The following is a 20362-nucleotide window of genomic DNA, read 5'->3' as shown; positions in this document are numbered from 1 at the left end:
TAAAATTTTGATGTTTTTATTGCCAATTACCATTTGTAATGTTTCTGTGAAATTTTCTAACTTGCGCCTTCTTTTAATGTATATTAATTAATTATTGTAGATTTGTTAATAAAAATCATAGTAACATATTGTTTAGATGGTACATCTTTAAGTTTATTTTTTTACTTTACATATTTCACCAACATTAGATTTTTTATTGTTTATTTTCAACACCAACCCGATGGTTTTTCAAAATGGTTCAGTTGTTTAGTCGTTCGATTGTTTAATTTTGTTTTGTTATTATCTTTTAACTAACATCCTTTAAACACATTCCAATTTTTTTCAATATATATATATATATATATATATATATATATATATATATATATATATATATATATATATATATATATATATATATATATATATATATATATATATATATATTGCGGTTATTAATTTTTAAAGGACACCATTTTTTATTTTTGCTCTGGGCCTCAAATCGACATGGACCGGCCCTAACAAAAAGAAGTGTGTTACCACTTCAACTTAGATTAAAAAAAACACCTAAATATACACAAAATTTATAGCGAAACATATATAAACTCGAATTTATACCGACAAGTTCATACATGGGTGGATGCAAGATTTCCTATGTACTAGGTGTGGCACGGAAAAAAATTCGCTTGTAGTGACACATTTTCTTTAATGTAGTTGCATTTTTTTAAGCAATGACATAATAATAGAAAAAAAATTCAAAATATTTTGTTGTATGTATACAGAAGTCAAGTGTTTCTGGTGCCACCGTGTGACACCTATAAGAACCACCTCTGCATACATAAAAAATGACAAATAATGGACAAAAGTTATTAAAGAAAATCAGATTATATATCCACAACTGGAGATAAGAAGAATGTTTAGAAAATGGAGGTGGTAAGAATAACATTTTATAAAGTTCAAAGTTTAGGGGGTCAAAATAATATTTTAAAAAATTGAGGGGTGGAAAATGCATTTTACAAAAAAAATTTAGAAAATAAAGAAGTAAACTTGACCTTTAAAAAAATAAAAGAGTTAAGTAGTAAATTATAGTATAAAATTAAAGAATTGATTACGCTATAATGTTGAAACATGCATTCATTTTTACACTTCTTTACACACAAAAAACGAGTTATATTTTATAGACAAAACTTCAAAAATGGTCTAGGTGGTTTTCGAAAATATCAAGTTTAGTTTCTAAGTTCGAAAAACCTCATAGATGGTCCTTGTGGTTTCAAAACTTTTAATGTTTAGTCCTTCCGTCTAACTCCGTCAGTTTTCTACCGTTAAGTGAGAGACATTTTCGTTATTTCAATACCCAATGACCATTTATGAGGTTTTCTCTATTTAAAAAAAATGAAAAAAATATAATTATTTAATTAAAGTGCCTCACACACTCTCTCAATAATAATAATTATTTTTTTTATCCCCAAATATTCTTTCATCTTCTCTGCAGAGAAATCCCACACAGAGACCAGCAACAGCCACATCAACCAGATTGGAGCAACGGATGTTGTTCAAATCCAATAAAAACTTGTGGGTATGACTACGATTGAAGAAAAAATGAACAATCTAAGAAAATCGTGAAAAAGGATTGTAAAGTCGAAGTCTTTTGGGACGTATCAAGACCTGCGTTTGTGGAAATGGAGCCTATCACTAATGTTGATCATCTGGATCTCATTTTAGACAACGCAAACCAAGGGATTGTAAAGTACGATAGGATTCACAAGCTTCATGTAAACTTTCCTGTTCTTTTCGCTAATTTACTATGCTACAAATGTAGTCAATGAAATCAGTAGCAACTCCCTCTGATCATTTTTATATTCCAATCCGTTTTCTGATTTCTGTTCATCACTCAGATTCCCCTTTACAAATCTTCTGTTTTTTGTGGAATCAGTTCGTCTTCCCGTTCAATCCACATTTGTGGGGGTTCTTATTTTTTTCGTGGGTTTTCAATCCATTTAGGTTGGGATAATATCTCCAAGTAAACTGAGGAAGAAGCTGATGGGGCAGAGGAGTTTGAATCAGGAGGAACAAACATCCAACTCCTATCTCTCAACGAAATTTCAAGACTAGAAATGTTATTGAATCGCAAAACCAAAATGATTAGTGGGTATGTATGTTCTCAAAATTCAATCAGTTTCCTTCCTATCGTTTTGTGTTCTTGAAGCTCTCGGCATAACAGATAGTAATTCAACCTGAAAACATAGTCCATTTGTTCATCCATTAACAGTTTGTTAAATATGTTTCGTGGTTGCAATTTCAATTCATCTGTTGAGATTGTAAATGGAAAATAGAATCCCCTAAATGATTTAATACTATTGTGGTGTTAAAGAAGGAAGATAGTCTTAACCTGATAAATCCTTGTGAACCCATCAAAGTTTTTGATGAAGATGATGATATATGAAACAGATTGAATAAGGTTTTGATAGAATGGTGATCAGATTATGTTTTTTTACCTGATGCCCAATTGGAGATTAAGCATCTCGATCTAATTTTATGGCGTCCTTGTACAACATTTATCGAGATTCCAATTTTGTTCAAACTGTGTTTGTTGGTGTGAAATGTATGTGGTTTTTTATTATGAAGAAGATGATCGTGTGTGTGTGTTTGTGTGTGTGTGTGTGTGTGAGAGAGAGAGAGAGAGAGAGGGTGGGGCCCTTTAATTAAATAATTATATATATTTTCTTTTTTTTTAAATAGTGAAAACCTCATAAATGGTCCCTGGGTTGAAATGACAAAAATGCCCCTCACTTAACGGTAGAAAGCTGACGGAGTTAGACGGAAGGACTAAACATTAAAAGTTTTGAAACCATAGGGACCATCTGTGAGGTTTTTTGAAATTAGGGACTAAACTTGCTATTTTCGAAAACCATAGGGACCATTTTTGTAGTTTTGTCTATTTTATATCTCTATCCCTATACTAATAAAATAGTAGTTCTTTTGTCATGTGCTATCATATTAGACACTAGGTGTGAGACCCATGTATTACATGAGTTTATTTAAAAAAAAAATTAAATATAAAATTCTAAACATTAAGAACTTTGAATTTATAAGAAAAATGAAAAAAATGTTGAATTATAAAAATTAAGGTGTTTTATTTCTTTTTTAAATTTAAACAAATAATTTAGATAAGTAAATAAAAGAAACTAATAAAACTTTAACTTGATAATTTTGAAATTTAAAGGAAAGTTTATTAATGAAATTGATACCCATTTATTAGTACATTTAATATTATGTGAAATTTAATAAAATGGAAAAACCATAAAATGACATGTGGAATAAAATTTAATTTAAAATTACCATAAAATTACATGTGACAAAATGAATAAGAATATGACATGTGCCAAAAAGATCCTTATTTATTAGAGTAGATCTTAATTAATATGTTGTCACTTGTCAATCTATTAGTTTTCCATTTTAAATGTATTAGACCTCCTCACTAATGTGATGTTATTTGTCAATATATTTATTCTCTATTTTAAATTTAAATTTAAATTTAAATTTTATATTATTCTTTTCATTAATTCACAAATAAAAAATATCTAATATATATTAAAAATTAATTTTACATATTTATTTAAATCAACGATTATAATTTCACATAACTAATAAAAATATCTCTTAATTAATAATTTAGTTAAAATAATTGATTAATAATTTTAAATTTTTACTATAAAAATTTAATTAATTTTATAACCATGGTTTCCACGAGCTATAAACTAGTGTATTTATAATTTATAATTTTGATGTGAAACATTTGATACGTATCCTAGGAAATTGATCTCCTGCATGTTGTGAGTTTTTTTTTTTTTTTTTTTTCAATTGAGCGAAAAAGGTATAATAAGTTTTCAAAGATGATTTCTGTTTATTTTTCCACATGAAGTAATTGTGTTTTTTAATTAAAAAAAATTAATGCAATATGTCTAAGCATTATGATTGAGATGAATAGAATATTGAGACCTAGGGGACACGTGTACATTATTGATTCAATTCTGGTGATGGATGACCTTCAAGTGATTGCAAAGGCTATTGGTTGGCATTGTAAAAAGTTAAGAGATACAGTCGAGGGGTCACATGCAATTTATAAAATCTTGATTTGTGAGTTGTACATTGCGTATGACAAAAGGGGCGTTTAGCTACGGTATCTTTTCCTCACATAAGGAAAGTTAACTTTTAGCAGTATTTAGTAATATTTATAATTTATACTATGACTTATGTTGTGTTGGAAATTACAGTTTATTGTTCCTCCTTATGTTTCTAAAGCAACAACTTGATACTAATAAGTACTTTTATAGTAGAAATATCGTCTCTAAATTCTATCATTCCTTGTCTATATTTAGCGATGGATGGATTTCATCGTCTATTCTGTCTTTGTTGCACAATACTCTAATAGTTTTTAATTTCGCAGATATCATCTACGATATTGACGCAATATCTACAAAAAGTCTAACCACGAAAAAAGTCTAGCTTATTTAAGGTGGTAAAAACGAAAAAGGTTTTCAAATTGAGGTCATTTTAGCAAATACTTGAAAAATAATGGGTTCTTTTCTTCATTTTCACAAGTTGAAAAATTCAGTACCTTTCTTTTGTTATGAAAATTGACTTTAAAGATTCTCACCATTGTGCTAATTTTGCAAATAACATATGCTTAATTGGTGACTATTTTGATAAATTTCAAATTTTTGCTTAAACTTTAGAAATTAAGGTTAATATGATTAATTTTTTTCTTTTAAAATTTCAATTACGTATACAAAACGGTTTTGAACCGGTCCGGTTTTTATGATTGTCGGTAAAGATCCATACCAAATGGGAGCATGCACTCCATTTTTCTATATTGGATTCGCCACCTTGTGTGTGTGTGTTTTTTTAATCATATTTAATTAGAGAGTATATTGCAGCTAAAACTTAAACTTGTAGATAAATAAAGCAGGTCAAAATGGAATTGAGACATAAAACCTACGTTTAGATTTTAATGCTAAAAAATGTGAAAAATTAAAATATATTAGATTTGATGGCCTTTTTGTTGTACTTTTACCCTAACAACAAGCTTCTTGTGTTCTCCGCCTTCGGCTACGTTGACCCGTTGATTCCGACAATGTTTTTTTTTTACATAAAAAAATGGAATATTCTTAGCATAAAACTATGTTAAATTTCACATATTCTTGTGTAATATTCTCTAAAGATTGGTTTTTTTTTCTCTTTACCCCCATGTACTTTCATAAAATGCTTATTGAACCTCTCTTCAAGAGGGTTCTATAAATCCTACAAATTAAACTATCGCTTCTTTCATGCAATATAACCATGAGTTTCGAAAATTATGACCCTTGTTTCCCTGACCAGCCAGTGGTTGATCGGTACCTTCCGGTGTGGGCTAACCTGCCTTCTTTTCAGTCCAAACCGGCATTTGTTTGGGTTGAGGATGGTTCATCTGGTTTGTTGGAAGGCTCGAGCCTCACCTATGAGGAGCTAAACCATTCGGTCCAATTGATTTCAACGCAACTTCTTATTTCCCTTCAAAGAGGGGACACTATCATCATCTTATGCTCACCAGGGCTTCAACTCGTTGAAATCTTGTTTGGATGTCAACGAGCTGGCCTTTTGGCTGTTCCCATTGTCCCTCCTAAACCAACATTTTCAAACAATGATCATCACCACCTTATTCGTGTTCTTTCCCAAACAAGGCCTAAATTTGCTATTGCGAATGGGCCATACGTAAAATCCGTCCGAAAATACATCAAAAACTCTAAACCAGAAAACCCCATTGCTCATCTTTTGAATAATCTCACATGGATATCTACGGATAACCTTCGGGTGGAGAAAAATGTAAGCTCAAAAAAGAACTTACATTCTTCCTACACCGGTTGCAAACCAGAGGAGGTGTACTTAATTCAGTACACCTCTGGTGCAACCGGGATCCCTAAACCAGTTCTAGTAACTGCGGAATCTGCTGCTCATAATGTCAGAACAGCTAGAAAGTCATACGATCTTCACCCAAATAGCATCATAACCTCATGGTTACCGCAATACCATGATTGTGGGCTAATGTTTCTCTTATTAACTATCGTTTCGGGTGCAACTTGTGTCTTGACCTCACCCGATGCATTCATCAAGCGGCCTAGGCTATGGCTCGAGATGATATCTGAGTTCAAGGCCACTTGTACTCCGGTTCCTTCGTTCACCCTGCCTCTTGTTCTCAAACGGGGCGGAGTGGATGAAGGAACCCTTCCTATCAACTTAGCCACAATGAAAAACTTGATAATTATCAATGAGCCAATTTACTATGAGGCCATAGAAGATTTCTTGGAAGGGTTTAAGCCATTTGGCTTGAACCCTTCTTCCATTTGTCCGTCCTATGGATTGGCGGAGAACTGCACATTCGTATCCACATCATGGAGACAAGGATGCAAACACGCATTCCCTGTGTACAAGAAACTCTTACCTAGTGCGAGGCTTGGCACAAGTGAAACAAAAGCAGACGAAGAATCAATTGAGATTCTAATTGTTCACGAGGACTCACATGAGCTAGTCGAAGATGGGATCGAAGGTGAGATATGGGTTTCGTCTCCAAGCAATGCCTCGGGCTACTTAGGCCACCCTTCTTTAACTCAACAAGTTTTTCAAAGCAGAGTCAAGAGACCGTTTAGCCACAAGTTCTTCATTCGAACAGGAGATCGAGGAGTTGTTATCGGTACCAAAAGATTTCTTTTTGTAACAGGCCGATGTTCGGACATCATAAGGGTTAAAAACGGGATCGAAATTCATCCACATTATTTGGAAACTTTAGCCTACGACTCTTGTCGTCGGTTTCTAAGAGGTGGGTGCATCTCAGCCTTTATGATTCCAAGAAACACTGTGGCAATTGTGGCGGAGATGCAACGAAGTGATTGGAAAGATGAGGTTTTCTTGAAAAGAGTATGTGAAGGAATAAGATGTTTGGTGAAGAAGGATGTGGGGATTGATGTAGGATTGATTGCTCTTGTTAAGAGTGGGGAAGTCTGGAAAACAACATCAGGAAAGATACAGAGATCTGTCGCAAAAGATCGGTTCTTAAGTGGTAAAATGAATATATTGATGGAAATGGGGTACGAAGAAATGGGCTTCAAGAAATCTTTGGGGAAAGCTAAGAATAAAGGAAAAATAAAGGTGGTAGAATCGATATTATCTTCTCTGTAGGAAATGGATAAATCCAACATTTGTATTAAATATAATGTTTGATTATATATATCGTTTGATAAGTGATAACACACAAAGTGACAAAACCAATAACTAAATACTCAAAACTCAAACTCAAAACTCTATGCCGATTTATTTGCTATGTTAACAATAACATAAGCTTCACAAAAATTATAAAAGATATGGCCCATGCAGGTCTCGAACCTGCGACCTTCGCGTTATTAGCACGACGCTCTAACCAGCTGAGCTAATAGGCCAGATGTTCGATATCAAACTTCTATTAATAATAATCCTCCCAAAAACATAAATGCAATTTTGATGGTAGTAAAGGTATACGTATGACCGATAACTTGTAAGACTTAGTTATTGGAAAGAAGAATCTCTAAAAAAGATGGCGAAATGGAAATGGAATACTTGTAAATGTGAAACATAAAGTTGCCCAAAACATAAGATAACAAAGCCTTTCAAAGGTATCAAATTCAAATTAACCAATTACTTATTTATCCAAAATCTTTCATATCCGTTTGATTTCATTCCATCATCATGACAGATCAGAGATCCTCCTTTCGTCTTCGGGTCCCTCGCCTGAGGCCCTCGATACCACCACGCTCCACCACCGCCACCAGCACCACCACTACCACCACCCAAACCCCCAAAAGAACACGACCTATTCGACAACCGCCACAACAATCACCACCACCAATTCAACCTCAGGGCACATCCCCTGCTCCACCACCACAACCACCACCACCGATTCAACCTCACGGCACACTCCCTTCTCCACCACCAGAACCACCGGTTGTACCATCATCGGTGTCACCAAAACCACCTGTGGAACCATCAACAACACCACCAGAATCACCGGTTCAACCATCATCAGTGTCACCAAAACCACCTATGGAACCATCAACAGCACCACCAGAACCACCAGCTGAACCATCAGCAACAGCACCAAAACCGCCACAAACTCCACCGCCTCTGCCACCACATTCATCTTCAGAATCCAGAAAAACCGAATCACATCCGTCTTCACCATCACCAACAGCCATTCAATCACGTGCTTCTTCACCACCACTGTCGCCATCTCATATCTCCACTCAACCCCATATCTCCGCCAAGCCACCATCACCCTCCACCTCGTCTCCGCCTTCATCTCCACCTGCAAAAAAGATCTCATCTTTACCATCTTTTCCTGTTGTAACTGCGACAAAAGAAGAACTACCACCTGTTATTACACTTGCCGGTGATAACAAAGGGACGTCCATGTGTATAGGTTATGTTGCACCCAAACGGGAAAGGGGAATCCACATCCGCAGAATGTATAAGGTCAATCCCGATGAAATTGCAGATACAACGAGTACTGATGGTGAAGAAAGCTCCAAGGAGAACGAAATGGAAAACGATTCGTACATTAATTGCAATATTCAGGGGATTAATAACTCAATGCTGTTCAATTGCTCTATTACTGAAAGGAACCCTGGTGTTCATCTCGCTTCCATTTGTGACCCGGATAATGTAAAAAAACGAAAGAGGAAGAAGATGAACAAGGTCAAAGTCAACATTCCCCAATCGCAGAGTTCCACAATCCGAAAGAGATGCCTTAGAGGTCTTTTCATGGAGTCAAGTGATTCTGAATCAAACGATCCCCAGAAGCCTAGGCGACATGGTTGTCGGCACGTCTGCGGGGAGAAGAGTAACACAGATCACAGATGATAAGATGGTTGTTCTTTGATTTAAAAATTAATTTGAAACAAATATACAGAATAAGGATGAAACTTCATCCATGAAGTCTAAGTTTTCTAGTACGTGTATTGTCGTCTTTTCTTAAAAAATGATATTTATTTAAAGCAATTATTCTTGTTATGGGATGCGAACTTTCAGCTTCATGAGGGTTGCTGTTTCTAAAGTTGTGAATAATTTGCATTGTGCTCCCTTGATCAACGGTCCGATGAAGATGGTGACCAAAACGATTACATCTTTCAATTCTCGAACTTATACAGAAAGATTTTTAGAAAGAGAATGAATAATTGTGTAAAATTTTTGGATATTAAATGAATATTATACGAAGCTAAATAAATTAAATAAAATTTTTTATTTCTTTTAATTGCAATAGTCGATATTAATCAGGAAAAAAATAGCAGTAGGGCTGGAATCATGATCACTAACACGCAATACAATGTTTATATGTGGGACCGTATTTGTAGATAGGATCCCGATACATGCAGGATGAGTATAACTGTATAAGGCTATAAGTGCCACCTTATTATTTATTTATTTAAAAAAAACAAATTATCTTTATATTAAAATAAAACGATTTCATTAATTAAAAACAAAAGAATGCAAGACACAAAAATATTAAAAGTTACATAAAAGCCCGGAATATCTACTCCATCAATTTTGTATTTTAGCAACAATCATAAATAAGTCGAAGTGATCCATTCAAAAGACATGCGTCTACATCAAGTAAAATCATTATACAATTTTGTGATTTTGCTTTTTGGTTCATACGGCACACCACTAACCACCTGTCCACTTCCTGGTCAAAGTCTCTTCTCACCGGAAAAAAGAATTTGTGTTGCGATTTTACGGAAGAACAAATGGGATCGGAGAAAAGCAAGAATCTGATCATCGGAGGAACCGGGTACATAGGTAAATTTGTAGTCGAAGCCAGCGTAAAGGCCGGCCACCCAACCTCCGTTCTGGTTCGAGAATCCACGGTGGCGGACCCTGTGAAGGGTAAGCTTATTGATAACTTTAAGAACTCCGGCGTCACTTTGGCTTATGTATGTTTCATATCGTTTCTTAACATTATAAACATATGGTTAAGTAAAAAAAATGAAGGTGATTGATTGTAGGAATTAATTACAAACGTGTAAACAGGGAGATTTATATGATCATGAAAGTTTAGTGAAGGCGATTAAACAGGCGAATGTGGTGATTTCAACCGTCGGTAAGATGCAAATCCCAGATCAGACCAAAATCATTGCCGCCATTAAAGAAGCTGGAAACATTAAGGTTCGTTTCACAGCGATTTTGATCTAATTGATTCTGTATTCAAGTGGTTGAAATGAATTCATAACCAACAAACTCTTGTGATTTGGTTTAGAGGTTTTTGCCATCGGAGTTCGGAATTGACGTGGATCATCAAGAGGCGATTGAGCCAGCAGCCTCGATGTTTTCCGAGAAAGTGCAAATCCGTAGAGCAATCGAGGCCGATGGGATTCCGTTCACTTACATCGCCTGCAACTGCTTTTCCGGTTACTTCCTGCCTACTTTGGCTCACCCCGGAGCCGCCGCTGTTCCTCCCAGAGATAAAGTAACGATCCCCGGTGATGGAACCCCCAAAGGTACCAATGAATTCTTGCATCTTTCTTTACGATTGATCAAGCAAAGACACAGCAGTTTTTCATCTTGATTTGTATCTGTAGCTGTTTTTAATGAAGAACATGACATTGGTACCTACACAATCAAAGCTGTGGATGATCCAAGAACATTAAACAAGATTCTTTACATCAAACCCCCTAAAAACACTTGCTCGTTAAACGAACTTGTTTCCTTATGGGAGAAGAAGATTGGGAAATCTCTAGAAAGAACTTATGTTCCAGAGGAACAACTTCTCAAGCTTATTCAAGGTACACATATGACATATGCAACTGACAATAAGAAAAAAACCCATCGGTTTTCAATTATTGGTTTTTCTTATATTTATATACTCTGGGTTTGTTTTTGTGATTGTTTCAGAGTCTGCATTTCCGATGAATGTTGCATTGGGTGTCAGCCATTCGATTTTTGTGAAGGGAGATATTACCAATTTTGAGATAGAAGAAAGGTTTGGTGTTGAGGCTTCTGAGCTCTACCCGGATGTGAAGTACACTTGTGTCGATGAATACCTTGATCGATTCGTTTGAGTGAAGTGTGTTTGGATATTGAAATCAAAATTACATTTCAGTCATTGAAGTGTTCACATCTGTCCATAGTTTTGTCTTGTTAACATAATACTCTAGTGCACTCTTCTTCCTCTGAATGTTCTGATACATAACTATTCCTAATTGGGGGGCAACAATATGCAGCTTTGAGGTTGATATTTCTCAATCGTTTACACGTTTGGGGATATACTAGTGATCATGATTCACGAGGCTGAACAAGAAACCGATAGTTGTTTACATAAACCGGCAATCAGTTAAAAATTTGGAATTTTATCTGGAAATTAACAGCAAAAATCCTATATGTGTAAACGATTTCCTGCTTGTTTGTTCTAGTATGTAAACAAGTATCGGTTTTTGTTATTTTTTATTTAAAAATAAAAAACCATGATTTTATCGTTAAGCCCCCAAAATTTTTTTTTTTTTTTTTCTCTAAAGATTCCCTACAAAATAAATAATGAATTAAAAAACTGCTATTAAATAAGAAAAATGAGTAGTTTTCAGTTTTCCCAGTATCCGTAAATATTATACAGATTCACATTATTATTTTTCAATGTAGTATACTTCTAAAATGAAACAAGTGTTATAAATTTTTATACTAAGTAGTTCGCGACTAATATTAAATTCTAGACAAAATTGCTAATGAGGTATAGATAAGATCGATCATCTTACCTCTATTTACATGGTGGAACCAAACCATGTAAATGTACCTCTGTTTACATGGTCGAACAAAACTATGTAAATGTTTGCCGAGCCGTCGAACCAGTTTTAAGCAAATATTATACCTAAACGGAAAGAAGACCGTTAATCTCGATATTCCCAATGTACATGTTGTAATCGACCATGGAAGACTGCAACAATGGACGGGTTCTATTAGAAATGACCAATGACTCCACCTAAGTACAACCTCTTGTACCTTCGGCAATGGCAACATTAATGGCTGGATGAGCCTGTCCGGTTTCATTAAAACGACAGTTCCCGATGATTCCGGTATAAAAGGGCGAACTTGGTGACAAAGGCAGGTACACAATAACATCAAGATACATAATTACATAAAAATGATCATTGACCGATATCTAATTTAACCATCGAAGCGTTCTCCCGAAATTCAACCCCGAGTGAACGTCTGGCTGGTTGTATTGTCTTCAGGTTCAGAGTTTTAATCTCGTCAAAGACGTCAACCTTGCACTATATCATACATCGAGAAACCTACGATTCATCACGTGGCGCCATCCATGAGACCACGCAACAAATGGTCACCGGTAGCAATCCAATCGTCAATACCAGTTCGATTCCAAGGATGCAAACCCTAGAACCTCCTACATGAACGCCACAAATAACAACACTAGTAAGTAATAAAGATATAGAAGGACCTTCTGGACAGAAGTGCAAGTCAAAGGAAGCAAAGAAGAGTTCATGACGGGAATGAAAGAGATGGAAGAATACAAAGCTTTCAAAAGATACAAAGCCATGAAAAAACTTCAGGAAGAGAAAGCAAAACAAAAGAAGCACGTCGAAAAAGATCGGGAGTATGTGTCATTTAGAATATACAACATTAGCAATTCTGAAAGCAAAACAATAAAGGATTGGCAAGCTCATGGAAAAGGTGAAATCGGGGAAAAAGGAAAGAAAGGATGGACCAAGACTGAAGGTAATGCAAAAGGCAGTAGAAGTTAAAGAATACATCTGAGCCTTCGAAAGCTTAAATTTTGGAAACCCATTAACAGATGATATCAAGAAAACACCTATTCCAATGGAGCTTAAGGGACCCATAGTTAAGCCATATGAAGGCATTGGAGATCCCGATGCTCATGTTTCTAACTTCCAATGGGCTATCAAAATGATCCCCATGAACCCCAAGTTATGGAGCCTCTACTTTGCGGGAGCATTAGATGGGTTGGAACAATACTGGTTGACTAACTTATCGACAAAGAGTATTGGTAGCTTTGAAGAGTTGTGTACAAAGTTCTGCAGCAACGAAGATTCCAACATCAAGCACACACCATATTCCCTTGTAGGCAGTGGGAAGAAGAATCAAATAAAGCAATAAATGATAACAAAAACTATAAGGATATGAACCTCATAAAAATAAATAGAAAATGAAATAGATAATATAAGATAATACTCGTTCCTTTGGAGGATCTCTCAGGAAAATTATGTCCATCGGTAGGAACATGTTGAGTGTCAATCACAAAAGTTATGAAAGTGGATGAAGAAATGAGGGCATCCAAGTAAATAACATTGGTAGCAGTTAGATCGATTCCCTCCTTGTCAGCATGATTTGAACCTATTGAAGTAATGTGAGCATCCTCTATCTCTGAAAATTTAGGGACGAACCTGTCGAATCCGGTTCCTGACCCAAATAGCTTTTGCCGAAAGGCAAGCCTAACAACATCACTATTCGAGGCATTTGACTTGTTGAGGTCCAGTTTCAACTGTTGAGAATTTCTAGTTCGACGTATGGGTTGTTATATACACTCCACAATTGATTTGGCAACCAACTTCAGAGTTAGTATGAGTATTCTCGCATGAGTTTTGAGTAGTAGAGGATGGGGTTTCAGATTGTCGACAACGTGTTCTTAGTTATTGACGATTCCTTCGTGTTTCAAACTGTGAGTTGGAGTATTTTGAGGTTATGAGTTGTGCGAGAGGAAGATCAGTGGTCAAGGCAAGACATCGTGAGGTTCTGTGATTGTGTACTGAGGTATCCGAGTATGATGCCCTAAATTTTTGGATTATTTTGAGACTTGAGTTTGTAAGATGGCCAATGGAGTACCGAGTGACTATTGTTCCAGTCGGAGCCCTTCAGCTACATGTCATCGAGCGGGATTGTCCAAGAATGTGAATTGTAGCGAGAGAAAGTGTTTTGTTGCGACGTCTATCGTCAGTAGTAGTGATGCTTAATTTGGGTGGGTGTGTGTACCTATCTATGATTGGGCAATAGAACATGAGCTAGTGAACTCGGTTGGGTGTTGAATCGAAGATAATATTGTGGGGTGATAAGAGAGCGAGTGGATCTTAATGGGAGTAAACACTTGGGACTGTCAGGGAAAAACCGTGGGGTGAGCCCATGGCGAGTGAGAGAGTATTATGAAACTGCAGGAAGCCGTAGCTTTCACGAGATCAGTGAGAGAGTGTCGTAAGCCTGTGGGGAGCCGTAGCATTCATAAGTCAGTAAGAGAGTGTCGTAAGCCTGCGGGGATCTGTAGCATTCACGAGTCAGTGAGAGAGTTTCGTAAGCCTGCGGGGAGCCATAACATTCACGAGTCAGTGAAAGAGTGTTGCAAGCCTGCACCGGGGGGGGGGGGTAGCATTCACGAGTCAGTGAGGTAGTGTCTTAAGACTACGGGAAGCCGTAGTATTCACCACTCAGAGCATGATGCAAAGGAGTTCTTAGGCTTGGGTAGCCTTACCAATTGAGTCTTTGAGAAACTGGAGGCCAGACCAGGGGCGAGACTGGGGTCTCCGTGATAGTCGGGAATCGTTACATCCCGATTGGAGAAGTGGTGTACGCATAGATTTATGGATCATGCGGCGTGAGTTAAGTATCAAATTGGAGATGAGTGGCTCCAATTCTTCTGTTGAATCAGACTCCCGGGCTTGAGTTTGGCTCTATTTGTCTAATGAGTAGGCAGGATGAGATTCAGGATCTTCGGATGGGTCTCATTTTGAAAGGTAATGGGTTCCATCTGATGTCTTAGACCTGAATGGGTCAATTCGTTGGTTTGGGAAGGACCACGAGACGCATGGAACTAGTGAGTGGTAGACGACAAAGTATGGAGGTGAAGCGACTTCGGATGGGGTTGAAGTATTCGCTCGAGGTAAAGCGAACTTCGTGACTGGTGTGTCATATGATGAGCACAGATAGCTATTGTGAGAAGGAAGTTTGTAAAGTTGAATTATTGGGTGTGCAATGGGTAGCCTTTGGAGGTTCCACTGTTGGGTCGGGAGCTGACCTTATGCTCATTGTTGGAGGGGTACTTGAGAGGAAGCTGGGGCTTATGAGTATAGATGTCAGAGGATAGTTCCGAACGGGATGATCATTTTATTGTGTCTGAAGACATATTATAGAGGTTCACTTTTTCAGATGGGTTTTGATAGCAGTACAGGTGGTGGGTCCCTAGTGAGATGTGACATTTCCGTTCCTTTTGAGCTATGATCTGGATCGATTGGTTTATCTGACTTGAGTGATCTGTAGCCAATTATTGGTCAACGACATGTTTCCATCAGTCGCAACAAAAAAATCAGAGTTGGCAGTATGTTATCGGGGTCTTTTATTCGATGAGCAAGTAACATGATGATATCTTGCATGGGCGGTCTAGCAGGGAGACAGACCATTAAAGTTTCCAGGTTCTGGAAGTAGAGGGGTCCGTCCTGTTTCAGGATTAGGAGTTCCTGATTAGGTTCGGGTGTCTTAGAAGGGAGATTGTTGTATGATATGAGATTTTTGGTGGTGCTTCTCGGGTTATTGGGTTTGATCTATGTGTTGTCAAAGAGCGATTTCGAGGGCGAAATCTAATTCAAGTGGGGGAGAATGGTAATAACTCGAATCCTGGAGGAGAAATTTAAGATTTATAATGCACTTTGGAGGACCTACTGGATGAGTTGGTTGGTCCCGACTCGTCGTGTAGGGGCTGAGCTGGCCACGCGAGTTATGAAGTCTATTTGTCGAGTCGAAGGGCTGGACTTGACGAGTTGAGTCTGTATTCAGAAAACCCTAATTTTAGGGCTTGCACCTTATTTAAAAGCTCTGTAGCCCTCATCTCCGCCTCCCTTACCATTTAGACACACTAAGAGAAACCTTAGATGATTTGTAGTCACTACAAGAAAAAAGGCCTTTTACGACGCTCATTGCGCGTCGTAAACGGCTCAGACGACGCGCAAATGCGTGTCAAGGAAGGCCCTGTCATAAAGAGAGACGACGCGCTTTTGCGCGTCGTCTGTAGACGACGCGCATTTACGACGCTCATTTACGACGCACAATTACGACGCGCGTTTACGTCACGCAATGCGTATCAAGAAAGGCCCTGTCATAAAGGAAGACGACACGCATTTGCGTGTCGTAACCTTACGACGCGCGTGTTAATGACCCGCAATGCGTATCAAAAAAGCCCCTGTCAAGAAAGACCATGTCATAAATGAAGATGACACACATTTTTGCGTATCGTAATTTTAAATTTTTTTTTAAAAAAAATTTATTTATGGATTTACTTATTTTCATATTAAATTTGCATTTCATGTCACGTAATGGAAAATAAAATACCATATACAAGTAATACAATGCATTGCACAAAAGTTAATGTTATACAAATAATCATTCCAATAGTAGACAAAATAATTAGATACAAGAAATATGAAAAACTTGAAATCCCTGAGATTAATAGTTCTAACAGAAACTTCATGTGAGATACATACAGTTGGACCAGTAAGCAAGGATGTTCCTGAATCCACAATAGTAACACAAGAACACGTACACATCTTCTGCTACTGTTGAAGGTCGTAATGATAGCTGTTATGATTTAAGCATATATAACAAAAAACCAATAAGTGACTATGAGAATTTAGATAGCGACAAATCCAATTTAAATGGATGAATGAGAAACAATGGACTTTAAAAACTTACATGTAACAAAATGATCAAAGGCTTCATGGTATGAAAAGGATACATATACACACATGTTGGTACCGGCTCACGGAGCTCTAATTCCTCAACAGATATGACCGTGCTTGTATCCGTGTGAACCATTGAATCATCTCCATATATGCCTAACCACCTTCTTCTTCTCCTTGCATCCTTTCCCCATCTATGGATTGTATCTCTTATACTTTGTGGAATTAATGTTGCCTAGCTTGTAATTCGTACCCATTTGTGTACAATAATACACTGTTCATGTTACTATATCCCATATCATTGCGACATTGTCATATAAGTGTCTGTATATGTCAGAGTCTCCCACATCTTTTTGGATATTTTCATGAAAAAATCATACCTGGGTAACTAGGGCATAGAGTGGTGGGGTGATATAGCTGCATAAGAATTGGCCCACAAACCTGGATAATGGAAACAAGAGATAAGAATACTTAGAGGTTTAATTTTGTATGAAATTCATGTCAAAATTGAAAGGAACTTCATTCAAACCCTAAAAACAGGTGTATGTACGCGAGCATGTGGTTCTTGATGAAAAAATCATTATAATTGAATTTCCACTAGAATAACAAAAGTGCATAGTTGATGTATAAATATATAATGCCAACTTTTGAGATGAAAATATGTTAGGGGATTAAGTAGAAGAAATTACCCAGAACCAAAAGAAAGAAGCTAGCTCAAACGCTTTCTACATACGAATTGATCATGAGTTATGAAGTTGTTTTACTAGCCCTAAAAACAAACACTTGATGGAAATGAAGAATCAAATGGAAGGAAACTACACAAACCAGGAATTATTGTATGAATTCAGTAGGATAAGATTTGCAAAGCACCTGTAAGGTAAAAGTAAATAAATAAAATAAAACTTAAAGAGAATAAGTACTTAAAAGTATATTTGCTGTAAATAATAATCAATACCTCAATGGGAGTAAGCATCTTTTTTTCACTAATTTTATCATATTTCTGCTTAATTCTTGGTGCCAGCTTTTAACCCCTCCCATGGAAGGCTATAACAGCATACACATATTTCATAACATAAGCTAAGATGATGATGTATATGACTATATTCCACAGATTTCAGATTTTTAGTCATTTCACCACAGATTCATAGATTTCATCACAAATAAGTCACAGATTAAATACATTCAACTGATTCAAGTATACAAATAAAATAAAAGAATGTAGAAGGATTGTAAGAAAAACATACCTCACTGCCTTTTGGTATTGTTTGCATAGCACGTAAAGTTGCCATTCTGCCTTCAAATACAAGAACTGAATTTGGAGAGCAGCTGTAAAATCAAAGTCATTTGTTAGTTGATGTGAGTGAAGTTTCAAAGAAGAAAATACCATTTTTACCCCTAAAGTCACCTGTGATTTATAATGGAAATGAAGGGATATAGTCCAGTTCCAAATGGTATCAGCTCACTGTCACAAATTGTATGTGCATTGCATGCAAGCTGTGTGCGATTAAAATAATATGTATTGTGATGCTAAGTTTCAATAGTTTTTGTTGTTAAACTTGACACATTTTCATAAAGATATCTCGGAAGTTGAAGAGAAGCAGTTGGTGTTATACGCACCAACTGCTTCTCTTCAATAGTTATTGTTTATGCACCTTGCGAGATAAAAGCTCACGAATTGTGTTGGCTAAAGGTATCACCGAGTCCAAACTCATGCTTTCTAATCTGGAAATCAATAAATACCATAAAGAAGTCAACTTTCATATTGTTGACTTTTAGTTTTAGTCAAATTGAAAATTTCGAAACAGAATAAGGTTACCTTTCTGTGATTTGTCCAGAAGTTTCTTGCTTTTTAATGAATTCAAGAGCTTCCTCTAGTCTTCCTAGATTGAAATAGGATTTAACAATCAGGGTTGACCTCCATGAATTAGGGCTTGTGTGTGTGTCCACCTCAGCAGAATTAGGATTCTGCTCACACATCTGAATAACCTGTTCATATCTTCGTAACTAAAAAACAGACAAGAGTGTTGAATTGAATCATATAAGTTATCAAGAATTAAGTAGAGAAAATTATAAACTACTTTGTAACACAAACCATGATTAAGATACCTGCTTTCATTTGAAGTAATTGCTCTGAGAAATTGCTAATCTGCAGAGCTTCATCAATAACTCTCAATGCAGATTCTAATTCATCAGATGTTCTTCGTGGAAGTTCTGTATATTGCTTAATGCATTTTGTTACTTTCATAAAGATAAACATTTAATAATTAAACCAATGTTTATAGGTGATGAGTAGTAATTGCTTACCTTAAAAATACAAGCTTGGAGTTTTATATCTTTTGGGTCCCCATCTCGATCAAACACATCAAAAGTGATCATAATTGGGACTTTTGCTGCCGACTGTAAAGGGATTCCACTATTGACCTGAATGCCCCTCACAAGCTTACTAGGAGCTGTTGGTAGATAACAATCATCTCCAGGTAACTGAATTTTTTCCAGCCCTCTGTACCCATATCGTTTATAAAATTAATAACCAGTAAACTACTATACGCTAAAAACAGGAAAACATAACATTTAATCAATATATAAATGAAACAACTGAGATATACCTCTTGATGCCAGCTCTCCTTTCTTCTTTGGGGAGTGGATACAGAGCACCTGATATAGTGGTGACTTTTTCAAAGAAATCAAATTCTCTGTGAAATACTTCACGTGCCTCGGGGCTATAACCATCAATTATGTGGTCTCTAACAATGGGGAGTAGAGCTAGAAATTCTTGTGTCTGAGAAGGACAAAATGGTCAAAACTCAGAAATATGTTTGTAAATCATAAAAAACAAGTGATGTTAGTGCAAAGCAGATATAGCCATATAGGTAATAAGACACATTTACACGTTTCCACTGCACAGACACTAATAATAAAACACAATAACACAACACACAATAAAAAAATATAACAAAAGAACATAAACTATTTTTTTTTAAATCTTATGTGAAAATGACTGACACTGACTCACCCCTGTCTAAAACAACACAATCATTGTAGTAAACATCATAGCGACTCAACCAACCACCGGTTCCATGGCCTCCAAACATGAGAAGCTGAAAAAGATATATTTTTTTAAAATAATAATAATAATGTTAATAAAAGTTGAAATTTGAAGAAAAGGAGACTAACATAGTGGCCTCCAGAGGTGACAGTATGCCCGCATCGGGCAGCTGGAGCTTGCCCGGGCAGCTTTAACTGTGTCCATCCAGGCGCTTCGTTATCTTCCTTACACAAACAATTCAAACAGATACTTCGTTAGTATTAAGACAATATAGTTTTACGGGAAGTAAGGGTAAAATGGTCATTTAGTCACGTTCATAAGGTTTATTCGGTCTATAAAAGTAACAGACTTTATGTATATAGCATTTTATCCAGACATCATTACCCATACCTTCTTCAATGAGACCCTTTAAACCCCATAAATCACCCATGATTGGTCCTCCACCTCCTGCCAAAAGATCAATAGAATGATTAAAATCATTATTAAATAATTAAATATTATGAAAAAGAATAGAAAAAAAAAACAGGCATTGAATTTGAGGTCACCTCTGCCACCATATACAAGCAACCGTTTCTCAACCATAGTGGCTGTA

The 20362-nt window shown here is 36.3% G+C and overlaps 3 protein-coding genes and 1 non-coding gene across 4 annotated transcripts; 3 read left to right on the top strand and 1 right to left on the bottom strand.

Moving 5' to 3' along the window:
• Nucleotides 1-5319: 5319 nt before the first annotated feature.
• LOC111875956 (uncharacterized) lies at nt 5320-7191 on the top strand. Its single transcript, XM_023872480.1, has one exon. The coding sequence runs from the start codon at nt 5320-5322 to the stop codon at nt 7189-7191; it is 1872 nt and encodes a 623-aa protein (XP_023728248.1).
• A 183-nt stretch (nt 7192-7374) lies between these two features.
• Nucleotides 7375-7448, bottom strand: TRNAI-AAU (transfer RNA isoleucine (anticodon AAU)). The gene has a single exon. It is a non-coding gene; the product is annotated as a tRNA-Ile (tRNA).
• A 286-nt stretch (nt 7449-7734) lies between these two features.
• Nucleotides 7735-8904, top strand: LOC111875943 (vegetative cell wall protein gp1-like). The gene has a single exon (XM_023872473.1). It carries the CDS (start codon nt 7735-7737, stop codon nt 8902-8904), a length of 1170 nt encoding a protein of 389 aa, XP_023728241.1.
• A 754-nt stretch (nt 8905-9658) lies between these two features.
• Nucleotides 9659-11283, top strand: LOC111875873 (eugenol synthase 1). The gene is made up of 5 exons (XM_023872404.3): nt 9659-9974; nt 10072-10206; nt 10298-10538; nt 10620-10823; nt 10933-11283. The coding sequence occupies exons 1-5, from the start codon at nt 9789-9791 to the stop codon at nt 11097-11099; spliced, it is 933 nt and encodes a 310-aa protein (XP_023728172.1). The 5' UTR covers nt 9659-9788; the 3' UTR covers nt 11100-11283.
• The last annotated feature ends 9079 nt before the right edge of the window (nt 11284-20362 follow it).

Source organism: Lactuca sativa, chromosome 1, assembly GCF_002870075.4.
Source record: "Lactuca sativa cultivar Salinas chromosome 1, Lsat_Salinas_v11, whole genome shotgun sequence".
Lineage (NCBI taxonomy): Eukaryota > Viridiplantae > Streptophyta > Magnoliopsida > Asterales > Asteraceae > Lactuca > Lactuca sativa.
The sequence above is the reverse complement of the archived record's forward strand: the minus strand, read 5'-3'. Positions and strand labels throughout refer to the sequence as shown.